The 12425-nt window shown below is 31.8% G+C and overlaps 1 protein-coding gene across 1 annotated transcript in view; it reads right to left on the reverse strand.

The window, feature by feature from the left end:
- LOC145297566 (pachytene checkpoint protein 2 homolog) overlaps positions 1-12425 on the reverse strand; it is a 49050-nt gene that overhangs the window by 16431 nt on the left and 20194 nt on the right. The window contains exons 6-7 of the mRNA XM_080143580.1: positions 11259-11345; positions 4244-4350 (exon numbers count right to left, since the gene is read on the reverse strand). Coding sequence (XP_079999706.1) covers positions 4244-4350; positions 11259-11345 — 194 coding nt within the window. The remainder of the gene's footprint in view (positions 1-4243; positions 4351-11258; positions 11346-12425) is intronic.

Below are 12425 nucleotides of genomic sequence, written 5' to 3' on the forward strand. Positions count from 1 at the left end.
AGGGATTAATAGAGATTAGTATTTAATGCAAAACTTTAAGCACTCACTCTAAGTTATTACAATACGACCCAATGCGTTCCAAATTGGAATTTATTACCGATTATGTATCATGTTAATAAAAGAAAAACTATAATATGCCAGTCATGGTATATTATGACAAATGGCAAGGTAGTCTAAGGTTTAAGACCATTTATGAAGATCAGGAAAAGGGTTAGGCCTAGAATATATCCTCGAAGTATGTCGGTATTCATGCTATGTGCTTCAGAGATTTGCACATCAAGAATTATCTTTATAAACATATCAAAGAGAAAAGATTCACTAGTTTGAGTAGCAATACACATGAAAAAATTGAAATAGCTTAAAATATTTCAATATTAGTATAAATAGAAAAAGCTTGATGAGCTAAGAAAGAATCTTTTTAAATTTTTAAAATCTGATTAAAATTAAGGAAGTTATGACTATTTTTGTGCCTCACACGTTTGGATATTTCCCCTCTTTAAGACCATATGCGTTTCATCACATTTTTTACACTACTTTTTCAGTAAAACTGTCATATCTTTGTTAAAACACAAGACTAAGAAATGAAATTTACCATATAAGTGTATTTTTTTACAAGGAATCAGAATATGCAACAGAAAATCTCCCAAAGTTCATGGTTTCTGTCGCAGTTACCACCTGACGAAGGCCAGTATTTTGTCTGTTTTTTTGTTTATAACTCATTTTCCCAAACTTACCGCCTCAAAGAGAGAGTCGGCCACCATTTTAAATTTTCGAATACATCGGTAAACACTGTTTTTCGAGCTGAATAAACATGTCACATTAAATATAAACACTAAAAACATATCCAGTTAGGTAGAAAAGTAACTTATCTTACCTTTGATAACATTTATTTGTTATATATTTGTTTTTTGTCAACTTTTTCAAATCTATGTGTATAGTAATACAAACGAGATTTTCATACATCTTTTGATTTTGAAAAAACATTTATGGCTGTTCGCAGTAAAACACTGTTCACTGTTCAAAACTAATGCAATGAATAAAAGTGCATGCAAGCTATATATCTACAAAAGTTTATTTTGTTTTTTTAACCATGTTTTTAAATTTGACCAGAAATGGGAGAAATTATAATGGATTCATAATGCCGAATTGGTTGTTATTATACATTCTGAAAACTGATTAGTTCTAAACTAATGTTATTCTAATAACAAAATAGCTCTAATTAAACATATCAGAACATTTATATTCATATTTTCATGTTTTTGTTAATTCGTTTGTGAATAAAAATTAAAGAACGCATGTTTTTTATACTGTGCTATTGTTCTAGGAACTAAACCCCATCAATAGATCAACTGATTAGTTAATCTGTATGAAATCAATTGGCATGTTTTGTAGATCTTGCAGGATGAAATCCATATTGTTTATCATTAAGAAGTTTGTTTTTGTTGAGGTAATTGATAACATCTTGACTTATTACAGATACAAGCAATTTATGGTGCACCAAGAACTAATCAGTCTGTACTGAGGGGCAGACTAATGAAATCTTCCAGGGTAATAGAAAGCATTTTTCCTTTCAGTTAACCAACAAATAAACAACCTTGTAAGGATAGAAGATATTTGGGACTGCAGTTTCTTCAGCATTATGACTACGATGTTGTTAGCATCGAGGTTTGGCAACATCACGGATATTTGGTTGTCATTTAGAGGGATATTCTGGCGATAAGTTGCTCTGATCGCAAAGCGTGGAATTTGCTGCAAAGTTCTTTGCAAAAATTTTGGCTTTATCAAATGTTTTTATTCTTACGGGAAAAAAAAAGACTATTTGTAAAAGATTTAAAGTGTTACAATCAATAAATTCAAAATATTTGTTCTATTTATTAAAATAACTTGACAATTATTTTTATGGCAGGAAGGAAGAAAAATAAGCAATCGTGGAATATCCACAAAATTCAGCTAGTCCTGATGTTACATGGAAAAGGGCTGTCCCCTTTCCATGTAAATAAGAAAAATATTAGATAAGTGAAAATGAGATTAGGATAAGCCTAGAATCGAACCCTGTAGGCAAAGTTAAAAAATGGAATGTTAGAAATTAAGTCTATTCTTAATTCTTTTAGAAATCTGAATATTAAATATGTCAGTAAAAGAATGAACGATGCGAATTAAATCATATTGTTTAAAAATAGGTTAGATTAGAATTGAGGATTCTTTTGTTTGCCAGGGGTGTGTTTGGACAAACATATGTAAAGCCACATGAAATTAGTCACGTTTTAAAAGACATTTCTGACGTCAGAGACAAAGGGAGATTTCTCAATACAGGATCTAAGAGTTAGTTAGTCAGGAGAGAGTTGAGAGTCAGAGAGTTGGGCAGTCAGTTAGTCAGTTGATGAGTTGGAGTCAGAGCCCCTTGGAGGCGAGGGGAGAGGAATAAACCAATGTAGCCATACCAGTTGAATTCCTGACGTCATCGACCGGCCGATCAGATGAATAAAGAAGTCATCATTATGTTGTAACTGTCATTTTGTGTCATCCTTCATCACGAACGAAAGGTAATTGTGTTTAGCATCTTATAATGAACATTGTAAACCCTTCCAAGTTATGTGACCCATCTCCTCCATCACAAGTAATGTCTATAAATGCCTCTGTGCATCATATCACCCTCTCCTCTGTATATGTTAAGAAGAACAATCCCCTGTCTGATACATAAATCACCCCCCCCCCCCGGGATTGTCACAGTCGTCGTCATGATGCAATATATATAAATGTCATCATTCCAATATCGGTGTTATAAGAATGGTTATATATGAACACCCCAAGAAACATAAGAACTGGTATAAATGTCTCCCTCATCATCGTTATAGATGTGCCCCAATATGAACTCCCCGTCATTCTTAAAAATGAGCCCCTGCTATTCAACACTAATCTCTATAATATTCTGATTGTTCCTTACTTAGTCTGTATGTTATGCTTTCAGTAATTAGATATTCAAAAATGAAGCTACATATCAGGAAGGTCACTCTCATATTCTTGTCCAGGGTTGCCAGATTGGCCTTTTTAAAGACAAATTTCAAGAATTTGGGCTTTTTTGAAGCAGTTTTGGTTGGTTGGTTGGTTGGTTTATTGGTCTATCAAAAGCTGCATGGTTATTTTAAGGCTAAATAAGTGGGGGTGGGGGTCTTAGTAGAGTAGGTATTCTTTATTTTCCAGTATGTCAAGGTGAGTTTGGAGGAAGTTTAGTAAAAGATTTAGGTTGAAATATTTTTTTTTTAAAAGGTACATTTATATTTTGGAGAAGAGATTTACCTCTTTCAAGTAATATAGAACTTATTTTTTCCTTTATATTTTCAAAGAGATCTTTAATATTCTTAGTGCAGTAGTGTTTTTGGCATAAGGGAGCTAGGTCAATGAAATTTATTAGAAAATGTTTAATGGTGTAGTTTTCTTGGCAAGGTAAGCATTCAGATGGGTTTTCTCCTTTTAATAGGAGTTAATGAGTGATATTTGTGTGCCCTGTTTTTAATCTTGTAATGATCACCTCTTCTTTCCGGTTTAGTTTGAATTTGGGACTCCATTCTCCAAGTGTGGGTTTGATTTCTTGTAGCTTGTTTTTTGTATAAGTGTCCCATTGTTGTTGCCATTTTGTTTTGATGTACAGGTTTACGGTTGGTTTAAAGTCTGTGTAGGGGATTTATATGTTGGATATTTCTAGGTTTAGTGACTCTTTAGCAGCTAAGTCAGCTTTTGTGTTTCCTAGGATGTCAATATGGTTTGGGATCCAGCATAGGATGATTTGAATATATATTAACATATTTGCAATTTTAATACAAATTTGTATATCTTCAGAAATTCAGACTTAAAAATTGTACTGATTCTTCTGTTCAAAAAACTAATTTTTTACACTATCCAGAATAGTATTAAAACATATTTGTTGATTAAATATATTTCTCATTGTGGAATTTCTATGGGTTTTGCTAATAATTACAATATTTGTTTTAATAAAAATAAAATCATGTGATAATTAAATATGAAAGAAAATTATTAACAGTTAAAATAAACTGCTTAAAATGACAACCAGTGCCTGTTTCAAAGATTTCTTTTCTTTAAGCACATTTTAAAATCTATTTAAAAAAAAAAAAAAATTTTGGTTTTTCATTAAACTGTAAAGATTATTTTTAATTAAAAAAATAACTGTCAAAAATGCATAAAACAAAGAAATTAAAAAGAAAAAGTTACAAAATTGCTTGCATACTTTTTTATGTGATCAATCTTTGTAAGAAGGGCATTTACCACTCGGATTGAATCAGATGGCTCATTTCCATTTAAGCTGCTTTTACGAGCTGCTGTTAGACTTTCAACCTGTAAAAGAAGAAAAATATATAATTTGACTCTCAAGAAATGTTTGCAAATGCAAAATCAAAATGATGAGTCGTATAGAAAAAGTATGAACATATTTGGAATCAGCAAAAGAAAGAAAAGAAAAGTAGAAATGACTGAATACCATTTTCGTCCAGTTAGTCTCCAGAAAATGTTTAACAGAGTAAAAATAAAAATGATGCTAGTTTTTGTAGTGGTACCAGAAAAAGGGGAGATAATTGCAATTAGTTATGGCTATACTCACTAAAATTGATTATTGAATCATCCAAAACCGTATGTAGGGTGGCTCCTAAAAAATAGCAACTATGAAATTCTTAAAATTGCCAATCCTTTCTAAAATTCAACTATTTTCTTTTTTCTCAGATAAACACAGACCATGCACAATGGTCCATAGCAGCCAAGATAGTGATAGACAGCCAGTCTCAGGACTATGGGCGAACACCATAGATCTGTGGACCAGAGTTAAGTTCAACATCTGCTTTGATGATGTGCAACCATGGCTTCAGCTGGTCTCCCAGGCATCATTAGCAACCTTGGAGTTGTTCTGGAGCAATGAATTGCCTTCATGGATAAACTTTCCTGACTGGCCAAACCAGCAAAGTCTCCCCTTTAAAAGAGATTGATTGAAGGAGATGCTCCTACATTGTCCCAACTTTTCTATTGGAAACAGAATGGTGCCAGCAGACTTGCAGAATTTGGTGGAGGCAGTTTTGGTTTTAACAGAATAAGGTAACTCCCCACACTTCAAATAACTTCTTGGAATGGCTACTCAGACATTTTGGTGATTATCTCATCAGTAAGAGGTGTGATTCTGAATGGGTTTCACATTTACTGGATCTTAACCCAGCAGATTTTTATAAAGTCTGCTAAAACAACCTTCAGACGATTCCGGAACTGAAGAGGGCTATCGCAGCCAAAATGAGGTAGTGCCAAAAGATGAATCTATCAGAATTATTGACAGCTTTCCAAATGTACTTGCAACATAAGAATGTACATATCTAGAGCATATTGAATGGCGATGAAACAAAAACCGTGGGACATTCATGATTAAAACTTGGTGGACAAGTCAGACATAAACTGAATTCTATTTGTACAAAATATGATTGAATTTCAGAAAGGATTAAAAATTTTATTAACAATTGCATGAGTGACATTTGATTCTGTTAATCATTGGGAACATTTTCAAACAAAAATTAGTTCTAAATTATATACAGAATTTGAACTTAAATATTTATAAAGATGTTAATATGAGAATTGTAATGCAAATAATACGAATACATAAGAATATATATTTTATGTGTAATATTAATACTGTTCTCAATAAATCGAATGATAGTTAATAAAGAAATGAAATGCTGTAAAATATTTAATTTAAGATACAAATTACAATTTAAGAATTCGTCCAAATTTATATTAAGGGAATTGTTTCCCTTGGGTCATAATAAATTATCTCATTTTGACATGTTTATATTTGCTGAGAAACATTGTTCGATAATATATAAAACAAAGTAACTATATTATATTTTTTAATTAAAATAGACTTAGTTATTTTAAATATATATTTTTTTTGCCATCTTCCTACATACAGCACTTGGTATTCCCAAATGGTCATCTGTTGGGATACTAAACATGCTTAATGTCACTTAATTCCAGTAATCTAACAAGAACTGCTGTCAATATGATTATGCTATACAACCTCTGCACTGATTAATATTGAGCACTATTTGGTGGTGGTTAAGAAGTTTTGGACCACCTTGTGGTTTTAACTTTACTTGCTTGCACTTGATACAACATTCACGGTCCATGCACAATGGTCCATAGTGGACAAGATAGTAATAGTGTGTCAGTCTCAGTACAAGAGCCAAACACCATAGATTTGTGGACTGGAGTTAAGTTTAACATCTGCTTTGATGATATGCAACCATGTCTTCAGCTGGCCTCCCGGGCATCTCCGTCCAACCTTGAAGTGATTCTGGAATTATGGTGTCATGGATGAACTCTCCTGGGTTGCAGTGCATAGCATAGCTAAACCAGCAAAGTCTCCTCTTTAAAGAGATTCATTGAGAGGGATGATCCTGTATCATGTCCTGACTTGGGTATTGGAAACAAAATGGTGCCAGCAGATCCGCAGAATTTGGTTGGAGGCAATATTTGTTTTAACAGAATGAGGTAACTCCCCACACTTCAAATAACTTGTTGGAATGGCTACTGGGACACTTTGGTGATTGTCTCATCAGTAAGAGGTGTGATCCTGAATGGGCTTCACATTCACTAGATCTTAATCCAGCAGATTTTTATCTGTGGGATAATTTAAAAGATAATGTCTGTTAAAACAATCTTTAGATGATTCTGGAACTGAAGAGGTTGGTTGTGTTTGTTTTATGGCATATCAACCCTTTTCGGTTTATTTAATGCCGAATCCAGTTATTTTGAAGAAAACGTTTTTAATAGAATATTTAGATTTTTTTCAAGTCAGTTTCTATTTGACCCATAGTTGGGAACCTAACAGGTAGTACCACTCCGGGTCAGAGTGGACTTGGGAACAATGGCAATTAAGGGGTGGCTTCACACTCCCCAAAGCGGCTATCACAGTCAAAATTAGGGCAGTATCAAAAGATGAGGGCATCAGAATTATTGACAGCTTTACATGTCGTATGCAAATGTGCTTGCAACATAAGTGTGTACATATTTATAGCATATTATTGAATGGTGATAAAACAAAGGTTGTGGGACATTCATGATTAAAACTTGGTGGACAAGTCAGACAGACTGAATTCTATTTGTACAAAATATGATTGGATTTCAGAAAGGATTGAAAATTTTATTAACAATTGCATGAGTGGCATTTGATTGCGTTAATCATTCGGAACATTTTCAAACAAAAAAATTATCTACAGAATTTAAATTTAAATACAGGGTGGGCCAAAATAAGGGTCCTATTTTTAAAAATTCATAAATTCATGTAAGTTTTAAGAAGTGTTTTTCGGCCAAAATATTTTTTGTTTATTTAAAAAAAATCTCGGAAGGGCCAGTTTACACACACATAAAGTTTGGTGAGTTTAACTTTTATTTTGTGGAAGTTATTCAAATTTAAAGATAGGACCCTTATTTTGGCCCACCCTATATTTATAAAGACATTAAGATGAGAACAGTAGCCCAAATAATACTAATGCATGAGAGTATATATTTTCTGTGCAATATTAATACTGTTCTCAATAAATCGAATAATCGTTAATAAAGAAATGAGATGCTGTAAAATATTTAATTTAAAATACAAATTACAATTTAAGAATCTGTTCAAATTTGTATTAAGGAATTACTTTTTCTTGGGATCATAATAAATTATCTTGTTGTGACATGATTATATTTGCTGAGAAACATTGTTTGGTACAAATTAAATCTTTAAATTAAAATAGACTTAGTTATTATAAATACATATATATTCCTTAATAATAACTTGTAATTTTCTTCTATGCAAAAATGTAGCGCTTTTCATTAACACATGGAATTAGGCAGTTCCTTGTTTGACATTTTAACTAGAGATGTATTGTTTATTTGAATTAAATGTATTTGTTTGTTTTCAAATTAAAAAAGACTTAATTATCAAAAAAAAAAAAAAAAAAAAATGTTTTAATAAACACCAGGAATTAGTTTTAATTTTTTTTAATTATTGTTATCATTCTTAATATTTAAAGTGTGTGTTCTATCCTGGATCCCATTTATCTTGCTAGACTGAGACAATTTTTATTTTTTGTTTTAGTTCAGAGTTTCCTTCTTGGAAGAGCTTTATTTTCACTATATTAAAAAAAAAACTAAATAAAGTAATTTAGGGCTTATATAAATAAGAAGCCTCTTAATAACTGTAGTAATTTATTTTCATCCATATTCACTTTTCATATGAAATTATTGTTGCTGTTTATATACAAATTGAATAACATTTTAATAGAAGTTTGTTTTTTTTAAATTAAAATAGACTTAATTAGCAGTTCAGCCTAACTTTTCTCAGGCCCTATGTACTGTTAATAACTTTATGCTTTATATATATATATATATATATATATATATATATATTCAAAAGTTAGACTCATGTCCAGGTAACTTACATCTAAAATTTCAAGTGTTTAGACCCAAAATTGGCGGAGGAGTTTGGTAGAGTGTGCAAAGGTAAACTCTTTCAACTTTGACCTCTTGACATCCAAATTTTCACCCCAAAACTGGTTAAAAAGCTTGCTGCATGTTTGAATACCCTTTATGTAAAATTTCAAATGTTTAAACCCAAAATTGGCTGAGTAGTTTCCTAGAGACTGCAAAGGTTAAATCTTTTGAACTTTGACTGCTTGGTAGCCAAATTTTCAGCCAAAAACTGATTAAAAAGCTTTCCCTATGTCTGAATACACTTTATGTAAAATTTCAAATGTTTAGACCAAAAATTGGCTGAGCGGTCAAATTTTTTTAAACTTTGACCTCAATTTTGACCCCTTAACATTTGTTTTCGGCTCAAATCAAGTTAAAAAGTTTGATCCATGTCCAAGGAACCTATATCTAAAATTTCAAGTGTTTAGACTCAAAATTGGCAGAGGAGTTTGGTAGAATTTTCAAAGGTCAAATCGTTGAACTTTGACCTCTTGGCAGCCAAATTTCTGGCCGAAAACCGATTAAAAAGATTTTCCTAAATCTCAATACCCCTTATGTCAAATTTCGAGTCTGAAGTCTGAAAATCGACAAAGTAATTTGGTAGGGAAATGTACACACACAGAAAATTTCATTTTTATAGATATATAGATTACTTAAAAAATGTTTTCATAAGCAATGTTTTAAGTTTCAAAGTTATGTCATTCTTAAAATTCAAAGTTTTGTGCTTGGTTAATGAAAGAGAGATCCTTCTAGACTAAGCTAATTTTTATTTTCCCCCACCCATGAAAAATCTACCTTGTGTCCAAGTCTAACTTTGTTGGGGGGCAAGTAAATAGAGACTTGATTTCCTAAATAATTTTATTTTCATTTAAAAAATTATTCCTTTTCATTCATAAGGTTTTTCAAATAGATTTATTCTGTATATTTCAACCTAATTAAAATAAACTTAACCATTATAAGCTTTCTCAAATATGCTCGATATAAAACTGATAAATGTAAAATAGAGAAAAGGCAAAAATGAAAGAAAAAAGCCCAGCAAAGACACGAAACAGTGGAAAACCTTGTTTTATTGGGGTTTTATAAAGAGATTTAGGGGCAAAACGGAGAGAAAATATTTTTTTTAAAAGTCAGGAGACTAAAACGCCACTTGACCTTCACAAAGGAAATGGAACAGAAAAGCGAATATCTCACTCATAGGATTATCTCTAATACTGATGACATTCTTGTAGAGTAAGTTGCTGATGTTTTGAAAAAATATAACAGTGTATCTACAATTAGAGTTATTCTAGTAGACAACAATACAAATACAGGTTGTGAGGTTGAATTTGTAACACTTGCTGCAAAAACATGTAGAGCTTTTTTTTAGACATATACATAGAATTACAAAAACTCCTACGATTTTCATTAGTCTTTTATGTGTTATATAGCAGAGTGAATGTATATAAACAGCGTCTATCTAACATTGTGATATGAATAGCATGTCGTCTAGTGGTTACAATGTTCTATTGTTGTTGTATGTATGTGTGTGGCTGTTTCGCATATAACAAAACAGTTCATTAACATTCGGTCTGTATAACACACAGGCAAATAACATACGTTTCTCCGTAGTGTTTTTGTTTCTTTTCATTATTCAAGTTCATCTCCCTCTGAAGGAAACCAAACAACAATAGGTTATATATTTGATATAATTTTATTTTTGAGTTCCTATCAGGGCTGCAAGACACTGTAATTTTCTACATTATTCTAAAGTTACATTTCACCTAGCTTCCAAAACGCGAAGACGATATCTTTCATGTTAGCTTGTTTAACTTTTCCGGTCTCTTTCCGAACTCTAAACTAACTAATTACATGTATTACCAAGCTATCTCGTTACGTCATTAACTCCATGTGACCAAGATATAAATGTAGTATCTGCTCTGATGCTACACTTCAAGTTTTTGTTCTTGGTAAGCGGAAGAGAAATTCTTCACGACTGAGACAATTTTTGTTTTTGTTTCTTGCTCCACATTAAAAAACGCCTCTCGTGTGTCCTCGTGGGGAGGCAAGTAAATAGGAACTCCATGTGACCAAGGTACTAATCGGATGGTTTACCTTCGTCACGTATTTTGTTTATGTTCTAACATTCTTTTCCACCAAGTTAACGTTTTTGGGAACTATTTTAACATAAATAATTTTATCTGTAAATATTTTGCTTGGATAACATTATTTATAACATTCTTTTACAAATCATAATAATAATCGTCCAGCTAACTTAGCATTGCCCGGTCGATATCTAACATATGCAAATTATGTGGTAATGAATATAATCATTTACTTCAATTGGCTGTCTTCTAGATGTTTTTTTTTGTTTACTTTATTCATTTTATTTCAATAAAACAAAATAACTGTTTTCGTTCCAATACTGAAATTTATAATTTTTTTCTAAGCAATTTGAAGGTTAAATGTTAAAAAAAAAAAAAAAAAAAAAAAAAAAAAACAAGGATTTTACAGTTCATTTTTGTAGACAATTTTTGATGTAATTTGCTTAAATAACAGTGCAAGTAAGAGATTTAATTTTTTGGTATGAGTATTTATTATACCAAGACATAACTTTCCCATACAAAGGTAAGTTAATTTTTTTTTTTTTTAGTGAAAAATTCACCTATCTTATGATACAAGTAGATAAATAAGCCTCAATCATAAAAATTATTTGTATAACTTCACTTTCTCAAAATAACAATACATTATAGCAAAATATTAGTCATAAAAATACTTACCTCATCTATCAAGACAAATACTAACACGTCGTTATCCATAATTATTTCTTCAATCTTTTCAAACATTTTCACAACCAGTTTGCCACTCTAAAGAAAACAATAATCAGATTCTTCATTTCAATGTTAAACCAAAGTATAATTGTCTGGTGATTATTTATGACTATTTTCACTTGAAGACAAATTTATCATAATACTTTTTCAACCGACAATATAAAAAACAAAATGATCAAATATGACATGAAAAAATGTGACTATTTGTTTTTGTCGCAGTGAGGCGACTTTTTCTCTGGCATGCACCATATTCTGAACGATCCTCGGCAAAATGGTTAACCAATTGTGACTTCAGCCAAGTTCTCCCCTGATGGTTACTTCCCAAATTCTTAGCTGTCCACCAAAACATTTGTGTTACTAAGGCAGAGAGGTAGGGAGAATTACGTCACAAATTAATTCCTCATCTGGGTGACAAAACAAACATTTAAGCAACAGTAAAACAATTTCCTTGGTTGAGATTTAAAATATAACCAGCACGGTTACACAACATTGCCCAGGGCAAACGAGTAACATAACTTCTATCCTTTTCCTTTTTCACCCTTCCCACCTTCTCTCTCTTCTTTGCTCAGCTCATTCCCCTCTTTGAACACACACACGCGCACACACACATAACTGAACTTGAATGCTAACTAGACACTATCCTTGAGTATCAAAAGTCTCTCTGTACAGAGGTTTGTCAAGAAAATCTGGCATGAGAATACTTTTCTCTACAAGTAAACTCTGACTAAACATCCAAAATCACATAGTATTCTTGGTCCAAATAAGATTTCCTCCATATGGCTAACCCACACTGGCTTTTACAAGGATTGGTGCACTTTCTTCAAGTGTTGTTATTGCAAGTAATATCATGAAGCTGGATACTCCACCAGACCAGATAATTTCTTGTTCTGGAATCCAGTAAGACCACAAGAAAGATATACTATTACATATTTACATGGTCAATTGAAAAGAGGAAAATTATATTCTAAACTTTTTTTACGAACTCAGTGTTTGAGATGTAAAGGAGAACTTTGCTCCAATATTTGAACATCTCTGTATCTCATATAGAGATCAAGTATTAGCCCCAAGAAGGGAGCCCCTTGATTTTTTGAGAACTTCGACTGAATTAAAATGAAA

This window comes from Euprymna scolopes, chromosome 18, assembly GCF_053919585.1.
Source record: "Euprymna scolopes isolate OS-2025 chromosome 18, ASM5391958v1, whole genome shotgun sequence".
NCBI classification, from domain to species: Eukaryota; Metazoa; Mollusca; class Cephalopoda; order Sepiida; family Sepiolidae; genus Euprymna; species Euprymna scolopes.